Source organism: Myotis myotis, unplaced genomic scaffold (assembly GCF_014108235.1).
Source record: "Myotis myotis isolate mMyoMyo1 unplaced genomic scaffold, mMyoMyo1.p scaffold_m19_p_27, whole genome shotgun sequence".
Lineage (NCBI taxonomy): Eukaryota > Metazoa > Chordata > Mammalia > Chiroptera > Vespertilionidae > Myotis > Myotis myotis.
In genome coordinates, this window is record NW_023416332.1 from 2,821,303 (window position 1) to 2,847,243 (window position 25,941).

The window sequence follows — 25,941 nt, forward strand, 5'->3', positions numbered from 1 at the left end:
ACTGAGCGGGTGGAGCTCAGGACAAGTGCAGAGCCAGCCCGGGGGCTGGGGGCCGGGGGCGGGCACTCCACAGCAGAGCCAGCCAATCCTGGACACTTCTGAAGTGCGGGCAGCCTGTGGCCGCAGGGGCTCCACCAGCAACAGGGCGCTCGCAGGGACAAGGTTCAGGGGAGGGGCAGCTGGGGGCGCACGGTGCTCACAGCCCTTTCTCAGCCTCTCGGCCACCCCCCCCAAAGGAGCTGACAATAAAGCAGCTGAGGAACCCTCCCTCCTCAGCAGGTGCGCTTACCCGCCGCCCCGCCCCCCCCCCTCCCCGCCAGGGTCCAGCGCCCCCTCCCCCACCCAGAACCAGCACAGGCCGTCCCCCGTGCAGGCACCGCCAGGGGCACAAACACGGCAGAGCGGGTGACCCTGTGCCCAGGCCGGCAGCCCTGCCACTGGACTCCTGCCCCTCCGGGCGATGACCCAGGGGGGGGGCGTGGGGTCAGTGAGGACACGAGCTCAGACCATCGCCATTTATTTGTTCTGTCTGCTCAAGGAGATGACCCACTTGGGGCCAGAAACCCAGGACCCCTCCTTCCAACCTTGGGCACAGGGCTGAGGGTCTGGCCCCGCCCCCCACGCCCTCTGCGTCAGCTGGGCTGGCGGAAGGCTCCAAGGAAACGGCTCAGGGCTGCAGCTCGGATCTGCCCGTCTCGGCCATCTCAGGAGCTGGTGGACCACCCTCAGGAACACGTGGGCGCGGGGCAGAGGGGCTTTTGGGGATCAGGGCCTGGCCCTCTAGGCGCCGGGGCTCGGTGTGGCCAGAGGGCTGTGGGCAGACCAACAGAAAGGGGGCCACTGCCCAGGGCGCGCCCCAGCCACACCGTCGCTGAGAAGCCAGGAGCCCAGAGCCCACGAAGTGCACACACGTGCACACAGGCCACCGCACACCAGCCCTGTGGGACGGCCTCCTCCATGCCGCCGAGCCTTGCTGTTGCTGGGGGAGAGGGAGGCCTGTCGGAGGCTCCTGACAGGAATCGGAGGAGGAAGGGACACAACCTGTGTCCTGGCGGGTGTGGGGAGCAGGTCAGTTCAGAGCCGGTGCCCCCTCCCTCTCAGCCTCCAGGGGCCCTGAGGGGCTGTCCGGCCCAGACGGGTGCCTGTCCACGTGGCCAACAGTGTTGCCCTGGTCACTGCTGCTCTGCTGCTTCTGCCGCCGGGTCTCCTTGTACCGCAGGGTGATGTCCCTGGGGGCAGTAGGGCGGGTCATCGGAATGCGGAGGCCCCAGGGCCTGCCCTGCAAGGCTGGGCGGGCGGACAGAGCCACACAGGACCGACCGTTGCACCCGCCCGGGACGGGCCTCACCGCAGGAAGAAGCGCCAGACGGTCCAGGTGAGCACCAGCACGGAGCCGAGCGTCCAGCACTGGGCGATGTAGAAGGGCAGGGACAGCGTCAGCGTCTGCGGGTCGTACTTGACCACGATGAGCAGCTCCGTGGCCGTGATGGCGGCCACCAGCCAGGCCTGCTGGCCCAGCTTCTTGTGTGGCTTCCTGCAGGGGAGGCATGCGTTGGGAGGGCGCTCGGACCGCCTGCGTGGGCACAGGCCCCGCCCGCCCCTGTCCCCCCGCGGCTCACGGGTCGTCCATGAAGTCGTAGATCTCGCGCATGGCCACGCCGCCCACGTTCACGAAGAACACCAGCCGCAGCAGGACCAGGGAGTGCTCCGGGGGCAGCCACAGCACGAACTTCAGGTAGAAGGTGTTCAGCTCTGCCAACAGAAACTGGGGGACAGGGGCGTGTGGGCGGCGGGCCGGGCCCAGAGGACCGTGCGCGGGAGGCGGCCGGCCTTACCACCAGGATGATGCCGCACACGGCCAGCCAGCGGCGCAGGCTGGAGGCGGGCTTCCACTCGAAGCGGACCCAGCTGTAGGGCGTGAACTGGAAAGCGATCCTCTTCATCTTGCCCCTGGAGCCGGGGGTGGGAGGGCCTCAGCAGGTTCCTAGTCCCGTGCCCGTCACCGCAAGACACCCAAGATGGACAGGAGAGGAGACCCCACTCCCCAGCCCTGGCCTCCCAGGTCTTTTCCTGGACTTTCTCTCTTTTAAATTCAAAATAAAAATGGCAGAGCCTGCAACCACGCCATGAGGGCAGCCCTGAGCAGGCTGCGGGGCCGCAGCCGCTGGCCAGACAGCACGGCTGACGTCCCAGCCACCGGGAGGGCCTTCGAGGTTCCCATGGGCAGCCCAGGGTCAAACCCCAGGTGGGGAGTACAGGAGGCAAAACCCTCCGCCCCCCCCCCCAGGCACGTTGGAGGGCACAGGGCTGACCCTCAGGGCCCCTCCAGGCCCCACCCCAATGCCAGGCCCCGCAGCACCACGCTCGCAGACGTACTTGTAGGTCGGAATGTTCCAGAGGCCCTGCCACTTGTACGTCTTCAGGGACAGCCACTTGAGGGTCTTCATGCCGCAGTAGATGCCCAGCCCATTGCAGATCAGCACGTCCATGATCCACTGGAGGTGGGAGGCAGCCCCGTGGACCCTGCAGCTCCGTCCGGCCTCCCCTCAGCCCCCCGCCTCCCCTGCAGGGTGGGCGGGCCTGGGTGCGGGACACAGGCCTCAGGCCAGGCCAGGGCGGACGCCCTCCCATCACCGGCACCTACGTGGTCCCACCAGCACTCGCTGAAGTTGGGCAGCTGGTGCTCCAGGCTGTACTCCAGGAACTCGAACATCACGCTCACGATGGTGCACGTCCACCAGTCGCGGATCATCAGGGTCTGCGGGCGGGGCAAGGGCACGCCCCAGCGTCAGCCCCTCCCGAAGCCGCCCTCACTCGGGAGGAGGGCAGGCACAGGGGGGGGGCCAGGGTCTTCTCCATTGTTCTCACAGCCACACCACACGCCATGGACAGGCCCGGGAGTCTTGCGCTGTGGCCCCCAGCGCTGCTCATCAGAGTCGGACCACTCTCAACGTCACCCCAGGACCAGCAAAGGCCCAGGACACAGGGGGGGTGGCAAACAGGACATGCCAGCCGACCATGAGCTCCCTTACCTTCAAGTACCAGCCAAAAAAGTGCGCGGGCACGAAGCCATCCAGCTTGTCCTGTGGGTGAGATGCAGGCCTCATACCCCCCATACCCCCCGTGCAGCCCCCACAGCCCTGCCCGGGACTGGGTCCTGTGATGTCCTCACAGCCCGAGGCCTCCCTCCCCTGTGCACACCCAGGGCCCCTTGCACAGTACCTGCCAGGGGACGATCTGGGGTCTCACACACATGTGTTGAGGCGTGTGTGGGCACACCCGAACCCGAGGACACAGGGTGCCCCTCCAATGGGGACCGCCCCCCACTGCATCCTGGCCCCGCCCCCCGGGCGTCCTTACCCAGACGTTGTGGAAGGGGTCTGTCTCGTTGTCTGCGTCGTAGATGAGGCAGTTCCCCCCATAGTCCCTCTCCGGCAGCGGAACCCCCAGCCTGGGGTCAACGTACTTCAGAAACTGGCGGCCATCCTGCACCGTCTGCAAGGCCAGCGTCCGCGTGAGTGGGCCCCGCCCCCACCCAGCACTGACACCTCCAGCCGCCCAGGGGGACGGGGTTTGTGGTGCGCAGACGACACTTCTGTCGACCACACGCCGTCCCCCTACTCGGGGCTGTGCGGACCGGGGAGTCCCGAGCTCCAGGTGACGTTCCACACCCGCACAGGACCAGGCCGTGTGGGGTCACAGGTGCGCCTCCCGTGGGAGCACTGGGGTCTCTGATCGCTGGTCTCATTGCCCCTCCCCACGACACACGGTGTCAGGAAGCCCCTCCCTCTCGCAGACACCAACATAAGCACACACCCTGGACCGCGGTGACAGAGGAGGCGTCCCCCACCCGCCCCAGGGAGCAGCCCAGCGAGGCTGCGTGACAGGCGGCACTCGGACCTGCGTCTGTCCCACGGCCGAGGCCCTCCTGTCACACGACCGAGGCCCTCCTGTCCCACGGCCGAGGCCCTCCTGTCCCACGGCCGAGGCCCTCCTGTCACACGACCGAGGCCCTCCTGTCCCACGGCCGAGGCCCTCCTGTCACACGGCCGAGGCCCTCCTGTCACACGACCGAGGCCCTCCTGTCCCACGGCCGAGGCCCTCCTGTCCCACGGCCGAGGCCCTCCTGTCCCACGGCCGAGGCCCTCCTGTCACACGGCCGAGGCCCTCCTGTCCCACGGCCGAGGCCCTCCTGTCACATGACCGAGGCCCTCCTGTCCCACGGCCGAGGCCCTCCTGTCCCACGGCCGAGGCCCTCCTGTCACACGGCCGAGGCCCTCCTGTCCCACGGCCAAGGCCCTCCTGTCCCACGGCCGAGGCCCTCCTCTGTCACCAGCTGAGCCCGGATCTCTGGGAGCGTCCCTCAGACAGGGATGTGCTGCAGAGCTGAGGTCCCCGTGGGCTCTGTGACCTCGGGTCTGAGGGTGAGCAGGGCCGAGTCCTGAGCCAGTGGCCAGCCAGCAGGGGCAGAGTCTTGGATCCTCAGCCCTGCGGTGTGAACACACACGGATGTAAGAAGTAAGAAGTCACGGAGGACAGGCCACCGCGGCAGACAGACCTGACCCCACGCCGCAAAGGCCAGCGAGGCCCTGGCCCTGGGCCCTCCCTGTGACAGGGCTCCCGTGACGGGACGCAGCCTGTGTGTGTGTGGGGTGGGGGTGGGGTGGGGGAGGCAGACGCAGGGAAGGAGGGTGCGAGTGACAACGGTGCTTATTTACAGACACGAGCGAGGGTGGCCGTGCGCCTGCGGGGCCTCGGCCCTGAGACCTTCCTCCAGGAAGGACAGGGCTCCTGCGAGGGGCCGGGTCAGGCCGGGCAGGAAATGCCAGGACGGGCCTGCACTGTCTTCTGGTGCAGAAGGAAGGGAAGTGCTCAAAAATACAAGACCGACCCAAGTAAGACGCCCAGAACCCACGACGGGGCGAGGCGCGCAGGAGCCGAGCGAGTGAGCTCCCGACGGCCCAGCATCTGGGCCATGAAATCAGTTACAACCCAAAGCACTGCAGCTCCGAGAGCAACAAGCTGGGACCCTGACAGCCTGGGCAGAGGTAAGCCCCCCCCCCCCCCCCCCCCGGCCAGGGGGCTCCGGGCCAGGAGGCGGCTGTGTGCAGCCCACCCTCCCGAGTCCCAGGGAGGGAACCTGACGCGGGGGGCGGGGGGCGAGGTGGCGTCGACAGCGACAAGTGATGTTGGCGTTGGCACCTTTATCTGTCAGATCACGAGAAAAACACCAGGTAAATCCCAGTGGCCCTGACACCCACACCAGGAAAGCCCCGACAGGAAACGGGGTGCCATCCCGTGAGTGTGGGCGCAGGACCCTCAGCACGGCGGACGGAGCACAGCGTGCCCGGGCTGCTCACCGCGCCCAGGGTGGGTCCCCGAAACGCTGCTTGGCTCAAAACAAGAAAGCACGTCGACGTAGCACACACATCACGCACAGAGGGCGCACCCACATGCTCACCTCATTTGACGACACCCAACACGCGTTCATGATAAAGACGACGACTTGGGAGCAGAGGGGCTGCCTCCACCTGCAAGGGCCCCCCGGGAACCCCCAGCGATGGCATTCTGAGGGGACGGACAGGAGGCTCTTCCCTGAAAGCAGGGCCGCCGCTGCCCACCTCCCAGTCTGGCTGCCGGCGGGGCCTGGCTGGGCAGTGTGACGGCGAGAGGGGGGGCGGCACCAGGTCAGAGAGGAGGGCACAGAACCGTCTCTGTGCAGATGGCATCGCCTGTGTGCAGAGGATGCCCAGAAACCCACCAACAGCAGCAAAGAGAACTGTCAGCATGAACCAGCTCAGCGAGGGCGCCAGACGCGAGCTCCATGCACCGAAAGGAGCTGTTTCTGGAGAATGCGCACGAGTAAGGCGAGCGTGGAGCGGAGAGTCCTCCCCTCCCGGCCACACCAGGGGCCTGCACTGCCAGGTCCTCCCCTCCCGGCCACACCAGGGGCCTGCACTGCGAGGAGGTGCCAGTGCGTTCGCTGACCTTCACGACGGGAGGCCCTGTGCTCGCGATGGAAGGCGACCCTGCCCGGCCCACCCCAGGAGCCGTCAGCACCCCACCTGCCGCACAGAAACGGACACGGGACCCTGAAAGGCACCTGCAGCTGCAAGAGACCTCGTGGGTCAGACCACCCGCAAGAGACAGGAGCCATCACTTCCCAATTCACTTCCCTCTGCAGGGGCGCGGCTCCCAGCCCAGAGGGGCCTGAGGAGGTGGGACCGCTCAGTGCTCTGGGGGGTCCTGGGACAGAAACAGGCTTAGGGGCGGGAGCCCGAAGGAAGAAGCAGCTACTGAGAGGGGCTTCTGGTGGCAAACGAGGCTGAAGTTACACACAAGAGCCAGCCGCAGTTCTGACCGCCTGGGGGGACTGTTCTGTCCTCGCTGTGGGCACAAACACGAACGGTGTTAACGTTCACAGAGCTGCCCGCTGCCCGGAGAGGACAGCGCCCTGAGGCTTCCGAGGCCGCGAGCAGGGAGGCACTTGGAAGTGGAAGATCCCACAAGAGGCGCGTTCACTGAGCCAAGCAGGAGGAATAGTAACAGCACAGACGCGAGAGGCAGCAGATCCTGACCCGACATCCACATCCTCCGACCGTCCGCAGACGCGCACCCGCAGGACACGCACGGGAGGGAGACGCGCACGGAGCCACAGCCGTCAGCCACCACACAGAGCCCCAGTGAGGCTGCCGGGGCCGCCGGACCCGCCGAGAGCACCATGTCCGGGACAGGTGTGCTGTCCCAGCGCTGGTCCTGCTCAGCTCTGCCTTCCTGCCACTCAGAGCCAAGGCGGCCCACCAGGTGCCCGAACGGGAGCCGGTCCACACACTTGGCCCTGTCCCAGCTCGACTGACCCGAGGCCGCCAGGGCAGAGCCCACGCAGCACAACCTGCACCAGGGGCCCGGGCGCGAGCTCCACGCCCAGAATACAGGTTCTGCTGAAAGGGGACGTCTCAAGGTCCCCTCACAGCTTCCACTCACTTTGTAAAACAATGTTTTTATTGATTTTTAGAGAGAAAGGGAGGGAGAAGGAGAGAGAGAAATATCAATAATGAGAGAGAATCGTCGATCGGCTGCCTCCTGCATGCCCCCTCCTGGGGAACCGAGCCCATGACCCGGGCATGTGCCCTGACTGGGAATGGAACCGTGACCTCCTGGCTCATAGATCGACACCCAACACTGAGCCACACTGGCCGGGCCTACCCTCACTTTTGTTGGGGTTCAGCTTTGCTGCTGTGGACCTGGAGGACTCCCTGTGCTTAACCAGGCAGATTTCATGACCAGAATCCGGCAGCCATAAGGGACAGAGGCCTGCCAGGCAGACTGCACTTCAGGGAGAAGCCTCTGCCTGAGCCCTCGGCCTCCTGGACTGCAGTGTCCTGCGGCTGAGCAGACCTGGTAGAGCAGCTCCTGGTATCCTCTTTCCACCAATCGGCTGAGACCAGCACCTGCCCATTCCAGCTGCACAGCTATACCTCATCTGCATATGCTGACCAATCAGAGCAGCTCCGTTACCACTCAGAATGTCTGAAGCTGACCAATCAGACGGTGTAAATCTGGATTCCTCATTTGCATGGAAATGGGCCAATGGGGAACCAGGGCAGGAAGGAACCTGCTCTAGAAGAGACAGCCTCTCCTTTGCCTGCAGGAGGCGCCTGCCCTTCGGCTTCCCAGTGGGCAAGACGGCTTCCCAGTGGGCAAGACGTTCACTTGCGACAGGTTCCCCCTTTCCACACGGCAGCCGGCCCTTTGCTGACGGCCGGGACGGGCTGGTGTGCAGACCTGTGACGACTCTCTGCCTGGGGCCACACCATCACCTGACCCCGTGCGCCCAGCCCGTTGCAGCGGCTTGCTTACCTGGAAGAGGATGAAGATGAGGAACAGCTCGTAGACCACGCTGACACACAGCCAGAACCTCCAGTACGCTGCGAAGACAGAGACAGCGTCAGGGCGCCCGGCCGCGGTCCGGACACACCGTCCGCTCTGGCCCTGCTTGGTCTAGCAGGTTCCTTACAGCACGACCTGGCTCAGGTGCGAGCACGTTTCTCCCTAAAGCGTTTCCTTCCCTTCTCCCATTCAGGTCGAACCTTTCTCTCTCTCTCTGGCCTCATTGCAGCACAGAGGGCCAGAGCAGACGGACACGCTGTCCTGTGCTCACTAGCCGTGCTTCTGGCCCAACACCACACGGGCCACAGGCAGGTTCTGGTGGACTCCTTTGATCAGGTCCAGAAAAATCTCTTTTTTCTTCCTGTTTTTATTGATTTCAGAGCGGGAGGGAGAGGGATAGAAGGATAGAAACATCAATGATGAGAGAGAGTCATTGATTGGCTGCCTCCTGCACGCCCATCACCAGGTATTGAGCCCAAAACTTGGGCATGTGCCCTGACCAGGAATCAAACTGTGACCTCCTGGTTCACAGGTCAATGCTCAACCACTGAGCCACACTGGCAGGGCTATCAAGAAACTCTTTTAGCCCCGGCCGGTTTGGCTCAGTGGACAGAGCGTTGGCCTGCGGACCGAAGGGTCCCAGTTTTGATTCCGATCAAGGACACAGGCCCGGGTTGTGGGCTCGATCTCGTGTGGGGCGTGCAGGAGGCAGCTGATCAGTGATTCTCTCTCAGCGTTGATGTTTCTCTCTCTCCCTCTCCCTTCCTCCCTGAAATCAATGAAAGTATTTTTAAAAGCCTTTTAATTCCAGTAAGCTAAGTTACCATGAATGAGCGTAACACTTTATTTTCCTGCATTTGCGAGGACCAGCTGCTCTCTGTAGTGTGCGATGAACACAGGAACGCACGCTCTGATGCTGAGTCCCTGGGCTGAACCTAACGTGGTCACCATGACACCTGCTGTCGGGGCCTGGCTTCTGTTTCCATCCGGCATCTGGGAGCTGGTCCCTGTGGTGACTGCTATGCTTGGAGTTAAGAGAGCAGATCCTACATGTTCTCGTCACCAAAACACGGCCATCACAGGCGGAGACAGAGGCGGTGCTGGTTCAGTGTGTGGGTGTGTGTGTGTCCCCCGCATGAGCCATACCAGAACACAGCAGGCTGCGCCTCAGCCAGGCCGCCCCCCCCACCCCCCGCCTGTCAGAGCCCCAGCGGGAAGCTGAGCTTTTCACAGCGGGAGGAGGTCGAGGGAGGGGCACTGAAACTACTCTAAAACGCAAACGGTAGCTTCTGCCGCGGAGAATCCCGACAATCCTGTTGAATAAAGTCCCACGGCTCTACTTTCCTTTGCAGGTGACGCAAACCCCAGCCAACTCTTAGGAGCAAGTTCCCGGGACTAGAAAGGGGCTGACAAGCTTCGCAGACTCGGGGCCAGGAGAGCGGGGCGGGCCGGGTCGCTCTGGGACGTCTCCAGCTCCCCGCCCTGTGCAGCGGGCCCCCATCAGGACAGACGTAGGTGCGGGCAGGCGGGTGAGGGGTGGGAGGTGCCAGGGCCTGAGGTGCCAGATGGGGAGGGAGAGCTCTGCAGCGCCAGGCGTGGGTCCCCACAGGGCCTGCGCCTCAGGTGCTGGAGGGGCAGCCACGGGAGGGACAGGCTGGGCAGCAGGTTAAGTGTGAGCAGCGAGTTATTCCTAGACGACCACTCACTAGTTCTCGTCTCTCACTGTGTCACAGCTGTGACCTGTCCGTGCACCTGCCGAGGGAAGACCAGCGTGCAGCAGGAAGCACAGTGTGGGCCCAGGCTCGTGCGCTCAGAGCCCTGGGCCTGGGAGGAGCAGCCAAGGCGACAGGCGCGTTCTCCTGCGCTCACGTGGCTAAAGCTTGGGAAATGCTCCCTGGTCCAAGGGCTGCGAGAGCAGTTACTGGGCTGATGGTGCAATCACAGGGCCCCCCCGCCTGCAGGCGCCCTGCACATCACCCCCCACGGGCCCCAGACCAAGCCTGCAGGCGCCCTTCCCCCACTGCTGCTGTGCACCCCACACCCCGCACCTGCTGGCACAGAGGGCGGCCACCCAGAGCCCCCACTGTCACCCTGTGGTGCCCCCCCATTTCCACCACCAGGAGGTTGGTCTCCGGCCCCGATTCAGGACGCCCCCCGGCTTTCTCCCTGAACATCGAAGCTGGCCGTCACAGCGCTGGCAGCCCCGCCCTGACTGGCCCCCCGCTGTCGGAGGGAGAGAGACACATCAGAAGGGAAGTGCCTTCTCGAGGACAACCAGGTTTCCAGAGAGAGAAGCCCAGAGAGCCTCCTCCCAGTGACGCGGGAGGGGGGAGCGCCCCCACCACACTCCTCTGTGGAGTCAGAGCCCCCTCCCACTGCCCCCTGGGTGTGCTGCGCAGGGCAGAGAGTTCGCCTGGCAGGAGACATGGCGAGCTCCCTGCCAACAGGCCCTCGCTCACAAGCATGGTGCCCACTAGGCCACGAACACGTCCCTTCTGAGGGCCAGTGGGGTCATCACGGCTCCTCCTCCCAGGACTCAGATGGAGAGAGCCCAGATGCGCACACAGGTGGTGGGAACGCTCATTGCAGCTCCTGGGGACCCCGAAGCAGCCCCCGCAAGGAACGGGTTCACTGAGCACATTCATGTGGCGGCTGAACAAGCAGCCGTTAAAGTCAAGCTGTCAGCCCTGGCCGGTTGCTTGGCGGTTAGAGTGTCGGCCCAAGGATCGAAGGGTCTCAGGTTTGATTCCCGGCCAAGGGTAAGTTCCCTGGTTGCAGGTTCGTCCCCAGGAGGCAACCAATGTGTCTCTCACGTCAATCACTTTTTCTCTCTCTCTTCCTCCTCTCTCCCTCCCTTCCCCTCTCTCTAAATAAAGTCAATGGGAAAAACATCCTCGGGTGAGGATAAAAGAGAAAGGAAGGAAGGACGGACAGACAGACGAATGAACCCAGCTGTCGAATAAACAAATAGGAGAGGCCTGTGTCAGCCTGCGTGGAAATCCATGATGCGAGGCCACGCTCACGGTTCCAACTGTAAAGCGATGCGCGGACAGACGTCTACAAACACGGCAAAGCCTGGCAGTGTTACCTGGGGAGTGGTATTTATTTTTCCTTAAAAATATTTCTGCATTTTCCAAATTTTCTACAATAAATACACAGCCCTACTGAGACGAAAGGAAGCATGTTACTACATGTGACCCTACCGGAAAACCACGCCCCTGCCCCCAGGGAGCGGGAGCCACCGGCTGGCCGGGCACCGGCGCTGTGCGCTGTCAGGACTCCCCATAACTTCGGGGGACAGGGACCGACACAACGTGACGCAGGCAGGGCCTCAATGGCAGGGCGGCCGCCTCACGCCTAAGGCACAGCTGCCCGTGGGAGCCACCCCAGCGCCAGTGGACGGGCCCGGGACTCTCCCTGCAGGAGCCAGGGGAAGGCAGAGGCAGAGGCAGAGGCAGGGGGCGAGGACAGCTGGGCCTGCGCGGGGCTGAGGGATCCAGGGGCTGAAAGAACAGGAACACCCCCGTTCATCCTCCTCCGATGGCCACAGTGGGGGTGGCTGGCCCGGGAGGGCAGGGCAGGGCACTTCCACCCAGCAGCACAGACAGAGCAGCCACTCAGAGCAGAACCGCCATGCGGGCGGGCACACACACAAAACGAAATGGCAAGTTACCTGGATGAGGTCTGGAAAATGGCCCGTCTTTAGCTTGTGTGACTCCAAAACATAAGAAAACCAAAATACTGGCCACAATACCTCTGCGAATAAAGAACAAACAGCCCTCAGTGTGCGTAAGCGCAGGTCCACACTGGCTTCTGGCTTCTCCCAGGCGGGAGGCGCGCGGGGTCCCTGGGATGCCCACCCAGTGACAGCCCCGACCCCAGGGGGGCAGGGGAGCTGGAAGCTGGGCCTGGGGCACCCGTGGAGAAGAGCCTGCGCTGGGGCTGCGCGTTGTACCTGAGTCACTACCCTGACACAGCGGCCTCCCCTTTCGGGGCCCCCGGGGTCTCGCACCCCCTGGACCTGCACTCCCGTCCTTTCCTCCTGCTCAGCTGCCTCGGGTCACTGGACTATTCGTCCAGCCAGAGAACTTAGACAGGTGAGAGGAGAATTATTTTCCCGCCCGCCTCCCCCCGCCCCCCGCCGTTTGGCGAGCCAGCCTGGAGCACCCAAGGCAGGTGCTGCAGCCGCGGCGGTCGGGCTGTAACCTCCGTCAGCCTCCTGCCTCCTTCTCGGTGCAGAAGTTACAGTTTGGCAGAAGAAACTGGCTCCGTGGGTGGCGACGCAGAGGTTTCTCCCATTGACTCTTTCCTCCCAGAGGTGGCCATTTTTCCGCGTCTATGTCCCTGGTGGCGTTTGCCACAAGAAGGAGCTACAGCAGGGACAGGACACAGGCAGGGCCCGGGGCACGTCTGCCGAGCCTGAGCCACTGTGGGTCCCACGGAAACCACGCGAGGTTGTCCTGCCGTCTGGCTCTACGTCCCAGGAGCTGGGCTTGGTCGCTGGTCTCCACCCTCCGGAAGGTCCACTGAGCAGGTGCACCAGGCAGCCAGTGGGACAGGCTGGGCTCCGTGCCCTTTTCCAACTGCGCCCGCCTTCGGGGAAGTGTGCCATGGGAAACCCGGCCCCTAGGGCCGTCTCCACCTGCGTTCCTTGTTGGTGCTGGAACAGTCCCACCGAGTAGCGCCTGCCGGGGCCACGGATCAGCCGGTTGTGGCGGGAGGTGGGAGTCCGGAGAGGCTGTGTGCACCGCCTGCCTGCCTGCCTGCGTCCTCCCTACTTCGAGGTGAGAACCGTGGGTCCCAGGCTGCACTGCTGCACCACAAAGCCTCCGTCCGTAAGAAGGAAACGCTACTGAGGCGAACGGATCCCACTGTCACTGGCCAGACAGATCCTTTGAATTGGAAAAACTTCCAAATTGAGAAATGTCTAGCGAGCTCTCACCATAATAGCACTTTTATTGGTAACTACAGAAAGACCGAATTATTACTATTGTTTTAAAGTATATATTCATTGATTTCAGAGAGGAAGGGAGAGGGAGACAGAAACATCAATGATTGAACCACTGACCAGCTGCCTCCGACATGCCCCCTCCTGGGCATCGAGCCCACAACCTGGGCACATGCCTGACCAGAATCGAACTGTCACCTCCGGTTCCTAGGTCGACGTTCAACCACTGAGGCCACCAATCAGGCCCAGGTTATTTTGTAAATGAGCGCACAGAAATCTAGCAACAAGCCTTACAGACAGAACCCGCCCGGGGAGCCTCACTGAGTTCAGTCTCCACTTCCCCTCATGAGTCCCACACGTGCTAATAAAACATTAGGTTAATGAGCCCTGGCCAGTGTGTTCAGTGGTTAGAGCATCACCACCCCGTACCAAAGGGTTTCAGGTTCGATTCCCTGTCAAGGGCATGTACCTTGGTTGCAGGTTTGATTCCTCAGCCCCATTTGGGGCATGTGCAGGAGGCAACCAGTCAATGTATCTCTCTCACATCAATGCTTCTCTCTTCCCCAACCCCTTCCATTCTCTCTAAAACTCTATGGAAAGAATATCCGCGCATGAGGATTAGAAACAAAACAAAAAGATACCCACATTAGGTTAACGAACAAGAGAAAGGGGGACAGCCCCGGGGAGACTCCAAAAAGGCGCGAGCCTTTTGAGGTGATTGAAAAATCAGGGTGAGTAAAGCAAACACTGACAGGAGCAGAAGGAAGTGACGGAAAGTCCCCACTCGTCCCAGAGGTGGGGATCCTAGATGGTCATTAAGATACTCGAGAGGATTCAGTGACTCCTTGACCAGAAATGTGGTGACATCAGGGAACGCAGCGCAGAGCCTGCCGGGAGCTTTTTAAAGGCCCCTCCCTGAGCCAAAATGAGCCGTGTGCGCCAGGGACAGAAGCTGGTCAGGGATAACTAGTTAGACAGGAAGGTCAGCCCATGACATCACTGAAGTTTCACCCCAATTCCTTGGGAATTCAGAGCAAATGCCCGCATCTCACAACCCGCGGTGAGGCCGGATGCAGCGGCAGGAGTGGCTGGAGCCGACCTGCCTTCTCCAGGGCTGACGGACAAAGGCGCCCACACCCTGCTCCCCTGGCCCAGGCTCCCTGGTCAGGGACACATGCAGGCCTTTACCCGCGCTCTCCAGACACCCTCCGAGAGCCCCCACGCCCAGAGGACCCCTCACCCCCCGCAGGCTCCAGGTCTCCGTGCGTCTGTGTGCGCCCAGGTGTGCTGTGCAGCATTCTCTACCTCTGCTGATACTACTGATTTGTAAAAGTCCTCTATTTTCATTTTAATCCTCACCTGAGGACATGTTTTATGCTTTTTAATTGATTTCAGAGAGGAAGAGAGATGGAGAGAGATAGAAACACCAATGATGAAAATCATTGATTGGCTGCCTCCTGCACTACCCACACTGGGGATCGAGCCCACAACCTGGGCATGTGCCCTGACCAGGAATTGAACCATGACCTCCTGGCCTCACAGGTCGACGCTCAACCACGGAGCCACGCCGGCGGGCTGGGGTGAAGTCTTTAGCAATAGTTATATTTATGTGCACTTAAAAATGGTTTCCTAAATCTCTTTGAAACTTCCAAGTTTTGCTAACTACGTTAAGTGATGGAAATTCATGGCTATCCAGACTATTCCCAAATAAGATAAAATAATGGAACATTAATTACTGAACATAGATTTGTCTACTTTAGTGTCTCACCACAGAGGAACCCATGATATTCAGCTTTCTTAGTAAACGCGTCTTGTGCCTCATTGAAAGAGCATATGAAAAAGCACCTATTTCTAGAAATTACAAAATGTATTCATAAATTTATTAACCTATGGATCACTGGTGTGACAGTTCACAATTGCTTACTTCTTAGTTTTCACCAGAAATTAAAGTTTCTATAGGTTAAGAATGCTAATATATGTAATTAAAGCCACAAATAGTAATGATAATGACAATAATGATAAAACAGGGAAAACGACTGTGTGTACCAGAGAAATCGGGCATGTTTTGGCTTAAAAACAGGCGGGAGGCGTGGAGGTGTGTTCTCGTTACGGGACATGACAGTGATGTCCTGTGATCTCTGAGCGGGTCAGAGAACAGGAGGCGGACTGCAAGGGAGAAGGAAGCCGCAGCAAGTGTGGGGAGGGGACTGCCTGGGGAGAGGGTTTCTGTGCGGCCACGCTGGGCCTGAGCGGACGGAGGCGCTTTGGACAGCTCTCCCCGCGCCGTGGGTGCGCCTCGGCCTCGGGGTCGGAGTCGGCGTCTGTGTCTGGCAGCACAGCTCCCCTGGTCTCCGCAGGAGGCCCTGAGCGCGCCCTGCCGGGAGCAGAGCGTGGGGTGGGCCGGAGTGCGCTGTGCTTACGTGGCCGTGGCCCTGGTTCCGTGAGAGCACCGCTCTCCAGGGCAGGAGCTCGCCTGCGTCTCAAACGCAAAGGTTCAGCCACAAAACGCAAAGGCGGCCGTGCTGCTCCCGCAGGGAGGCCCTTCCTCCCACACCCAGCGCCCTGTGCACGGCCACCGTCTGCTCCTAAGTCAGGGCAAGGAGGGTGGGTGACCACGGCTGTGAACTGAGCGGCGTCGGCTACGGGCGCCCTGGCCGCCCACTCCCGGCGTCTGCCTCCCTTCGCCGGGTCAGGTGCTGCTGCGTGCACCGTGCTGGGGGCTGAGGTCTCACGGTGCCCGGGGCGGTGGAAACGCGTTTCCACGTGAGGCGCGCCTCCCACAGCCTCCGGTGGTCACGGGGCGCCGGCACACCTCCCGGAATCAGCCCGCCCCCATCATCTCGACCAGCAGCCAGGCCACGGGGTCCGGAGCCCGGGCCCAGCCGAGTCTCCACACGGACGGATGGTGAAGGGTGACGCAGTTTCTGTGACTTTCTGTCTGAAACACGGCTGGTTCTCTCTTCCCCGGACATAAAGGCCCAGAGGAGACAGGAACTCACGCAAACCTCCAGGCACCGCAGGGAGCCTGACGCGAGTCCTGGCCTTGGCTTTTCTGGCCTCGAGGTCAAGCTCAGTCTGGAGGGACAGTCCACCGAGACTGCGCTCAGCGGTCATTACTACCCCTGCTGCTCCTGCAAAGAACAGGCCGCACTTACTGAAACCAGACTCTTCTGCTAGTAACTAGTCTTTTTGTTTGTTAATCCTCACCTGAGGATATTTTTTTCCCCATTGATTTTTAGAGAGAGCGGGAGGGAGGGAGGGAGGGGGGGAGAGGAAGAGAGAGAGAATCACTGATTTAGGTGAGAGAGACACATCGATTGGTTGCCTCCTGCATGTACTTGACTGGGGGCTGGGGAACGAACCTACAACCCAGGCATATGCCCTTGACTGGGAATCGAACCCAAGACTCTTCATGCACAGGCCAACCCTCTAACCACTGAGCCCGCCAGCCAGCCCTCCCTCTAACTGTGTGCTGTTTCCTGTGGTGGGGTTTTAAGAGTTTGCATATTGTGGAAACAAGTCCCTTCTCAGGTGTGTTCTGCAAACATTTCTGAGCTCTGTGGCTGGTCTCTCCCGGTCTCCACAGGACCATCTGTGCACTGATGCCACTAGGTAAACGTCCCCACGCCACCAACAGATAAGCGGGCCACTCACGTGTGCGGTGCCGGCAGGCACTCCCACCGCGAACCGGGCCAGAGCGGCGCCCTGCGATGTCACAAACCACCGTGCGGGGCAGCAGCACACGGTGCTCACTGAGCGACGCCCCCTCGGAGCTGTTCCGTGGGCAAGAGGCCTGGCTGACCGGGGGGCTGCCTGAGGCCGGTGTATGTTAAATTATACACCAATAGCCGAAACCGGTTTGGCTCAGTGGATGGAGCGTCGGCCTGCCGACTGAAAGGTCCCGGGTTCGATTCCGGTCAAGGGCATGTACCTGGGTTGCGGGCGTATCCCCAGTGGGAGGTGTGCAGGAGGCAGATGATCGATGTTTCTCTCTCATCGATGTTTCTAACTCTCTATCTCTCTCCCTTCCTCTCTGTAAAAAATCAATAAAATATATTTAAAAAAAAATTATACACCAATAAAGTGACTTACGAAGAAAATTAAACCTATTCCCCCAAAGGGACAGAGCCTGTTAAGCCCCAAAACAAGACGATGGTGCACACAAGCTGGAACGGAGAGCTTGAGAACAGCTCCCTAAGGTGTTCAGTGCCAACGTCTGAACGTAAGCAGGACCCGTGTGTGGAACCTGCGAGGGCAGCAGAGCTCTGACAGGGACCCCAGGGCGCTGGCACAGCCCAGACCAGGTGCTGCCACCTGCTGGGGAGGCCCAGTCCCGGCCCCGGAAGGCGACCCAGGCCACTCCGCACGGGGCCACTCCGCACGGGGCCACCTGCTTTCTGCCACAGTACTTGCCCGGTGACATCGGAACTGCTCATCTCTGCCCCAATTTCACAGCGTATGGCACCTCTTCAGTGTGGCCACGTCCTGCCCTGGCCTCCCTGCCCAGCTGTGCCGGACCCTCCACACAGCGAGACGCCTAAAGGAAACCTGGCTGGCGCAGAGTCTCGCCAGAGGGGGTCTCGCCAGAGGGGGGCGCCCTCACAGACCCCGGGAAGGCTCCAGAGGAAGGATCACCAGTTACAGCCCCAACAGAAACGATGCCCAAGAAACTGCTGCCCAGGACTCAGGGAGACACCGTCCCCACCCTCAGCCTCCCGCCCTCCACAGACCTTCCCTAAGAACTCTGTCCTTTTCTCCCTCAAAGAACGCCCTCTCCTCTGTTTGTTCCACTTGCTAGAACTTGCTCGTCCCTAATTGTAATTCTTTGCTGTTCTCGAATAAACCCATTTTTTTCTGGTCAAATAATTTATTTTTTTAAGTCAACAAATCCAGCCAGACAAACTCACAGAAAAGATCAAGTTCTACTTAGAAATCCCCTCTAGGAAAACATGGGCTCCTGCCAACAGCCTCAGTGTCTCCGTAGCCACCGGTCCAGTGTCCTCCCACGGGCCCTGCTGCACAGAGCACAGCCCCGGGCTGCCCCAGGGCCCCAGGCACAGCCCCACTCCCTCCTCCACGCTGGACCCACTGCCCAGGGCCGGCCCGCCACGAGCCTGAGTGCAATCAGGGGCCGGGGCCAGAGCAGGGCCCAGCAGCAGGAGGCAGAACCGGGGAGAGGTGCGGACTGCCGGGCTGATGCCCAGCGCTGACCGGGAGATGGCGTGGGAGAGGGGGCAGAAACCCCACGGTGGAGCCAGCATGACAGGGGAGGACAAGACAGGGGCTCCTGGAGGGAGCACAGCCCTGAGGCCAGACCCCTGGCAGCCACTGCTACCTGGGAGACAGCTGGCAGACGGGGCTCGCTGCAGGTGGCTCTCCAGTCCTCCAACAGCAGGCCCAGGACACAGCTGACAGGAGCCACCTGGCCTCTGAACGGGCCGCTGACACCTGCAGAGCACACAGCGGCGCACACCACTCCCCGGCAGGTGTTTAGCGCTCACGCTACAGAAGCAAGGGCTGGCCCCCGGGAGGGTTTACAGCCCATCCCCCCAGCTGACCGCGGTCCCTGGCACTGCCAGGCCTCAAGGCTCTGCCACACCTGCTGCCCGAGCCCCCTGCTGGCCTCCTCCCTCCGTCCCGTCCCCCAGGCCGCGGGGCCTGGTTACCTCTTGGTGTTGTAGGCCGTGTCCTGAGGCGTCTCCTCCAGCAGAGTCACGTAGCCCAGCACGCAGGTGAGGATGAAGAGCACGGTCAGGGTGTGCGCGCGCCTGAAACCAAACACCGCGGCGTCAGGCCTCATGCGAGACACGCACCCTCCGCTCAGAAAACAGGGCTGAGCGCCCTAGTGGGGGACCCCGCACTCGGGGCGAGGAGCACCCGGCACACGGGAGCGCTGAGGTTAGGGCTGCACTCAGAGGACTGCGGGAGCCGTGCGTGCTGTGCGCGGGCGGGCAGCTGTCATGGCCAGCCTCGCGAGCCATGCAATGACATCTGAGGTTCCCAGGACCCAGCCCAAGAAACAAGAAAGGGAAGGGGTGAGGGACAGCAGGGCCCTCACGGAGCCTTCACTCGGGAGAGCTGCGAGGCACTGAGGGAGGCGTGGGCACGGCCCGGCCCTCGGCCTGATGTGGGAGGACAGGCGGCTTGCCCGGAAGCGGGCCGCAGGCACCCAGAGCCGACCTGGGAGGACCGCAGTGGCTGCGTCAGACACTGGCCTGGGCCCTCTGCGAAGGGCGTCACAGCCCAGCTCCCAGGCCCCAACGAGCAGGGGTCCCTGCAGAGACGACGGGACCCGGAGTCTCAGTGTCTCCATTTCCAGGAGATGCTACCGACTTGGGAGGCGTCCGTACCCAGCGAGTACCCCCCCAGAACAAAAGGCTCTCCAGGGGGGACCCCGCAGGACAACCCAGCACCCTGCTTCCCAGCACCCTGCTCTCAGCACCCTGCTCCCAGCACCCTGCTTCCCATCACCCTGCTCCCCGGCACCCTGCTCCCCATCACCCTGCTCCCAGCACCCTGCTCCCCATCACCCTGCTCCCCATCACCCTGTTCCCCATCACCCTGCTCCCCATCACCCTGCTCCCCGGCACCCTGCTCCCGGCACCCTGCTCCCCGGCACCCTGCTCCCCGGCATCCTGCTCCCCGGCACCCTGCTCCCCGGCATCCTGCTCCCTGGGAACTGCTCCCAGCACCCTGCTCTATGGGAACTGCTCCCCGGCACCCTGCTCTACGGGAACTGCTCCCCGGCACCCTGCTCTACGGGAACTGCTCCCCGGCACCCTGCTCCCCGGCACCCTGCTCTACGGGAACTGCTCCCCGGCACCCTGCTCCCCGGCACCTTGCTCTACGGGAACTGCTCCCCGGCACCCTGCTCTACAGGAACTGCTCCCCGGCACCCTGCTCTATGGGAACTGCTCCCCGCACCCTGCTCTACAGGAACTGCTCCCCGGCACCCTGCTCTATGGGAACTGCTCCCCGGCACCCTGCTCTATGGGAACTGCTCCCCGGCACCCTGCTCCCCGGCACCCTGCTCCCCGGCACCCTGCTCCCCGGCACCCTGCTCTATGGGAACTGCTCCCCGGCACCCTGCTCCCCGGCACCCTGCTCCCCGGCACCCTGCTCTATGGGAACTGCTCCCCGGCACCCTGCTCCCCGGCACCCTGCTCTACGGGAACTGCTCCCCGGCACCCTGCTCCCCGGCACCCTGCTCCCTGGCACCCTGCTCTACGGGAACTGCTCCCTGCACCCTGCTCCCCGGCACCCTGCTCTATGGGAACTGCTCCCCGCACCCTGCTCCCCGGCACCCTGCTCCCCGGCACCCTGCTCCCCGGCACCCTGCTCTATGGGAACTGCTCCCCGGCACCCTGCTCCCCGGCACCCTGCTCTATGGGAACTGCTCCCCGGCACCCTGCTCTATGGGAACTGCTCCCCGGCACCCTGCTCTATGGGAACTGCTCCCCGGCACCCTGCTCCCCGGCACCCTGCTCTACGGGAACTGCTCCCCGGCACCCTGCTCTATGGGAACTGCTCCCCGGCACCCTGCTCCCTGGCACCCTGCTCTACGGGAACTGCTCGGAGGCCTCGGCAGAGGGGGGAGGAACACCAGGAGGCGCCGGCACCAGGAACGAGGAAAGGACACCAGAAATTCACGCGAAGTGGACTCTCCGTGGGTTCTTGTTTGCACAGCTCATTGGGAATCTTTGCTACAACTCGGACCGGGGGGACCAGAGCGTCACTGTCTGTGTCACAGGCGAGGAGACCAAGCCAGCGAGCACTGGCCAAGGTCACGCGCGGGCATCTCCGAAGCGCGGGCTGTCCCAGCAACACCGGCACTGGGCCCCTGCGCCCCGACCTGCGGCCACCGGTGGTCTCGTGGCTTCGGGAGTGTCTTATCCGGTCAGGGACCGTACGCTGACACCGACTCCAGGGCGTGCAGCTCCCTGGGCTCTCGCACACGCGGCTCCTGAAACACATTCTCGCCGCAGCAGCACAGAGAAGCAGGCACCAAACACGGCTCGTGAAGAGAGCAGGGCGGCAGTCAGCCTCTCCAGGTCAGAGACGTTTTTTAATAAAATGATGGGCCTCAAGCAGGGCCCGGAAGAGAGCAGACAGCTGACGGGCAGCTCCTCAAGGGCCAGCAGGATGAGGCCCCGACTCCTGAGGAACCAGTCAACCGTCTCAGGACCAGGGAGAGCGCTGCGGCGGCCCTGAAAGCCAGCGCTGGAGCCCGCGCCTCGTGCGGGTGCGGGTGCAAGGGGAGGGCTCAGGGGCTTTCACTGAAGCCCTAGGGCAACACTCCAATCACCGGGCAGAAAATAAGAACACGGTGCCCGGCAAGTGTGGCTCAGTGGTTGGTGTCGGCTATGAACCAGGAGGCCATGGTTCTATTCTGGTCAAAGGACAGGCCTGGGTTGCAGGCTCCATCCCCAGTCGAGGGTGTGCAGGAGGCAGCCAATCGATGTTTCTTATCGATGTTTCTATCTCCCTCTCCCTCTCCCTTCCTCTTTCTCTAAAAATAAAAACTCATATTTTAAAGAAGAAAATTAGAACAAGGTGGCTGAGGCGGGACACAGCCAAGAAGGCAGGACGGCAAGGGGACGGGAAGAGCGGCCGCCTGGGTGCGAGGTGTCAGAACCACGCAGAAGGACGGGAGGACAGACCCCGACTAGCAGAGGCGGCCACAGGTGCCGCTCCGCAGGGGCGAAGGTGCGCCAGCCGCCGGGTCGCGGGGGAGGAGAGCAGGCCTGGCACGTGGGGGAGGGCGGGCTCGCACCTCCAGGTGAGGTGGTTACAGGAGCCCCGTGTGCGAAAGCTCAGGGAGCTGCACGCCCTGGAGTCGGTGTCACTGTACGGCCACTTAAGGGATGAAACACTCCAGAAGCCACGAGACCACCGGTGGGCGCCAGGTCAGGGCGCAGGCCAGCAGGACGGTCCGCAGGCCTTCGAGGAGCATCCCCAGAGACCGGGCGGGAAGGAGCAGGACCCCTCCGGGCCAGTGCTCACCGACCTCCAGTGGCGGCCAACAGTGCTCCTTGCCTTGCACTCGGCCCATTTCCACTCCTGTGGGAGTGGGGGGGATGGGGGGAGATTCTGCAGGCAGACCCCCCACCCCCTGCCGGGGCCGGGGCCAAGCGTGCACCCTCTGCTCTAGCACCCTGGTGGCTAACGGCCCCTCGGGAAGGTTTGGGCCCTGTGACCAGGCCCGGACGACAGCGGCTGTAAGCCCGGTGACTTCTGTCGCTCAGCGAGGGTGAGGGTGTGAGGACAGCTGGCTCTCTGCCCCAAGGGTGGAAAATACCGCTCTCAGTCACCCCTCACTGTGCCCAGCGGGCGGGAGGCAGCCTGCCAGCCCTGCTGGAGGAAACACGGGGTGCGGCCGGGCACGTGCACAACGCCTCAGCCGGGGCGGAGCCGAGGCCTGGCCAGATGTGCAAGGGGCAAGGGGCTGTGACACCGACCGCCCCCAACAGGCAAAAGCTGGGGAGTCAAGCTTCCCAGATGTGGGCAAAGCCGGCAAACCCCTCACCCGCATAACTGAGAAAGGTGCGCTCCGGTACCCCGGCGCCTCCAGCACCCCACACCCTGCCGGCTCCTGTGCTCCCGCAGGGCAGTGAGGGGGCAGGCGCTCCCAACATCTCCCAGGGGTCAGGAAGCAAATACAACCCTCTGCCTGCAACCTGCAGGGGGCGCGTCACCGGCACCCCTCAGGGCGGCTCCCAAACACGGCTCCTGTGTCTGTGGCCGCTGGATGCTCCCACCTGAGACCACGATTAGCAGAAGAAGCAGGGTCCTTGCCACCTGGGAACCCTGTGGTCCTCACACCCCCTGCCAGGGACTCAGTTTAGGGGAGCCCACACCCCGTGGCTGATAAGCAGTAACAGAGAAACCCCAAATCCTCATACGTGGCCTCCACGCCATCATCATGGGCCCCAAAGAAGCCACCTTCTTCGAAAAGGAAGCCTTAAAGCAAGATTCTGAACCACAGTGTCCCGGAGTGAGGCGGGCATCCAGTCATTTCCACTAACACAGACTTTCATTAGTTAACTTCTTGTAACACTCACTATTAAAATCCTCGAATGAAGTGCGAGTTTTTAAAATCCGAGCACAAGTCAGCGAGGGGAAACTCGCGGTCACATGCTAAGCTCTGCGGGGAAAGGGCTGCCAGGCAGGCGCTGGGGGCCGCACCGGGAAGGCGAGGCCCCAGATGCAGCCAGAAGCTGCACACAGACCTGCCCCCCCCCCCTCCGCGCCAGAGCACAGTGCTCCTCACACCTGCCGTGGGGAGCCAGGACCACCCTCCCCACCCGCAAGGCAGGTCCCCGAAACCAGCCTGCCCTGGGGCACCCCTTCTAGAGAGCCTCCCTGGCCCATCGCCCTGCCCACAGGCAGGCTCCGTTTCAGCTCCAGTCCCGGTGCCCCACTTCCGACGGGCCACGCGCCCCTGGGGACGGTGCTCGGGGCTCCACGTGAGGGTGGGCTCCCGGCCTCTGCTGGACGGGGACAGGCTCTTGCCTCACCAGCCCCAGGCTGGTGCCCGAAGCTGCCAGCTTAGTTCCAGAACCGTCACTGGCACCCAGGAGGGGCCCAGCCAGGCGCTCCAGAGCCTGTTCCGGGGTCACAGCTGGTCCGAGAAGGTGGTGCCCTCCCCCTGCAGCTGACAGGGCGGCAGGTCCGGCAGGACCCAGCAGCTCTTGGCCACACCCTGTGGACAAGACACCCCATCCCGGGCTCCCTCCCACTGGCCCCCCACCCCATCCCAGCATGTTCTCTCCCCGCAGATAACGGCTGCTGGCACCCACAGGAGAGACGCCCCAACACCGGCCTCCATGCATCTCCCCTGAGTCTCACACAAAGCAGGACCCCCCCCCCCCCCCACACACACACACCTCTCCTGAGGCTGCCCCTGGGTGGCCGCCCCGCCAGCGGCTCTCCTCGCTCCCGGGTGCCAGCGCTGCCTCTCCCTGCGCTTTCGGGGGCGAGAGGCCACAGCTCCACCCCCGGCTCACAGGCCAGGCACCCAGCAAAGAAGAGCAGCCGCGCGCTTCCCAGCGTGTGGCCTGGGCGCTCTCTCTCGCCAGGGAGCAAAGAGAGCTCGGGAAGGTGAAGGGTTAGACCAAGGTCAGAGCCATCGGCAGAGGCGCACCCCTGGGACCTGCCGGCCACCGCCCCCCCCCCCCCCGGCACACGAGTGCCACGCCACGTGCGCCCTCCCCACCCAGGCGCTGCCCCCCGTGACCCCCACCGCAGCCCGGGGCAGCCCGACCCGAGGCGGGGCTGGGACGCGCGCCCCCGGAGCCCGGGCCGGGCAGGCGCCCGAGCGGCGGGCGGGAGCGCCGGGAAGGGACGCGACGAGGGCAGGGCGGACTCTGCACCGGGAGGTCAGGAAAAGCCGGTCTCAGGTGAGGCTGAGCCACGTCCTCGGCGGTTCGGGGGAGGGAAGCGGAGACGCTGGGACCACCGGGCAGCCGCGGGGCCGGGCCCCGAGCCCCCGGCACCTCGAGCCCAACGACGTGGCCACGCCCCCGCGACCCCGGCCGGACCCCCGGCCGCCGCCACTCACCAGAAGAAGGTGTTGGTGCCGTCGTCGTAGACCTCGGACTCGGTGCTGCGGCGGCCGGCGGGCGGGCTATCCGGCGGCTCCTCCAGCGCGGCCTTGCCCGCGGGCACAGGGGACCCCGGCCGCGGCGCCCCGGCGCCCCGGCGCTCGCCCCTCCGCATGGCGCCTCGGCCCCGAGCCGCTCCTCCCCGCACCTTGACCTCACGCTCACCGGGTCACCGCGAGAGCGAGAGCGCCGCGCACGGCGCACGGAGCGCCGGGAAGGGGTCGAGGCGATCGCCGGCGGGGTCTCCGGAGAGCAGGGGCTGGGGGCGGCTAGGCAAGGGTAGGCGGCGCATTGTGGGACGTGTAGTCCGCACTTCTGGGCCGCGGGGCATGCTGGGCCTCGTAGTCTCCGACCTCAAGGGTTAGGAGCGGTGCTTGCTGGGAAGGATGCCGCCCGGTTGCTAGGTAACCGCCAGTGGCTAGCCGAGAGCCGCCTGGTACTGGGGCGGCCTGACCGGAGCCGGCCCCCGAGCCCCGCCCGCGCTTTCCTGGAGCGCCGTCCTGGCGGACGCCCGGCCCCAGCTCCGAGGGACCAGAGCTGCCAGGATCTCCGGACTCTAGCCTGCAGGACCTAGTGAAATGGGCCCGTTAGAATAGTGGGGACGTGCTGATTTGGGGTGACTCAATGTGTTGATATAGACCGGCCCCCCGCAAAAACCTGTAGCCCTGAGCCACTCTGAGAAACAGTCTGACAACAACTCAGTTAAACACAGTTACCATGTGACCAGCGATTCCCCTCCTAGGTATACCCAAGAGGAGTGAAAATGTGCTCACAAAACTTATACCTAGACGTTCACAAACAGTTATTTTACAAAATAAAACAGCCAGGCCCACTGGCGTGGCTCAGAGGTTGAGCGTTGACCTATGAACCAGGAGATCTCGTTTGGGTTCCTGGTCAGGGCACATGCCTGGGTTGTGGGCTCGATCCCCTGGGTGGGGCATGAAGGAGCAGCCGATCAATGATTCTCTCTCATCGCTGATGTTTCTCTCTCTCCCTTCCTCTCTGAAATCAATAAAAATATATTTTTTAAAAAAATGAAATTAAAACAGCCAGTTATTTACTAGAAAAGTGGATTCATTCAGGAACCGCAGAGGATTGCAATTCGGGACAAACATGCTACAGCAGAAATCATGGGCAAGTCCGGCAGGCAGGGGAGAGGAAGGTCACCTATAGAGAGAAAGGCAGCTGTGAGCGAAAGCCCATTGGAGGGAAGTGAGTCGGCCTGTGGTGGCGCTCCTTGGCCAAGTTGCCATGGTTCCCATTGGCTGGGCTTGATGGGCGAGGAGAAATTCTTCCTTCCGCCCGCTGGGTGGCAGGGACACATCTTGCTGGGAGTGCAGGGTGTCTTTTCCTGTTGAGTCTGGAACTGACATTCTTCCCGTTGGGGTGTAATTGACCTGGAATTACGTGTGGGGCTCCCCCTTCAGGCCTCCGGACTCCATTTAAAGGAGGTTTCTTATATTAATTTTCACAGCAGCGTCCTATATAATAAGAGGCTAA

General features: G+C 62.9%; 1 protein-coding gene and 1 long non-coding RNA gene across 3 annotated transcripts; one reads left to right on the forward strand and one right to left on the reverse strand.

Annotated features, from left to right (window-relative positions):
* Window positions 1-501: 501 nt before the first annotated feature.
* Window positions 502-24,759, reverse strand: PTDSS2 (phosphatidylserine synthase 2). Of its 2 annotated transcripts, XM_036295716.1 has the most exons (12): window positions 24,399-24,759; window positions 18,505-18,606; window positions 11,564-11,646; window positions 7,861-7,928; window positions 3,361-3,495; window positions 3,033-3,083; window positions 2,645-2,758; window positions 2,377-2,495; window positions 1,836-1,950; window positions 1,620-1,765; window positions 1,349-1,534; window positions 502-1,229 (listed from the first exon to the last, which is right to left on the reverse strand). In XM_036295716.1, the coding sequence occupies exons 1-12, from the start codon at window positions 24,554-24,556 to the stop codon at window positions 1,070-1,072; spliced, it is 1,437 nt and encodes a 478-aa protein (XP_036151609.1). In that variant the 5' UTR covers window positions 24,557-24,759; the 3' UTR covers window positions 502-1,069. The 2 variants fall into 2 exon arrangements, with proteins under 2 accessions (XP_036151609.1, XP_036151610.1); XM_036295717.1 differs by lacking the exons at window positions 7,861-7,928; window positions 11,564-11,646; window positions 24,399-24,759.
* LOC118649027 lies at window positions 5,200-10,697 on the forward strand. The gene is made up of 3 exons (XR_004965544.1): window positions 5,200-8,034; window positions 9,243-9,405; window positions 9,624-10,697. It is a non-coding gene; the product is annotated as an uncharacterized LOC118649027 (long non-coding RNA).
* Window positions 24,760-25,941: the final 1,182 nt, after the last annotated feature.

Coding starts and splice junctions, on each gene's coding strand:
- PTDSS2 (XM_036295716.1), bottom strand. CDS start 24,556: ATGCGGAGGGGCGAGCGCCGGGGCGCCGGGGCGCCGCGGCCGGGGTCC. Junction 3,496..7,860: donor TCATCTTCATCCTCTTCCAG/GTAAGCAAGCCG, acceptor CTGGCCTTGCAG/ACGGTGCAGGATGGCCGCCA. Junction 1,230..1,348: donor GTCTGGCGCTTCTTCCTGCG/GTGAGGCCCGTC, acceptor TACTGCCCCCAG/GGACATCACCCTGCGGTACA.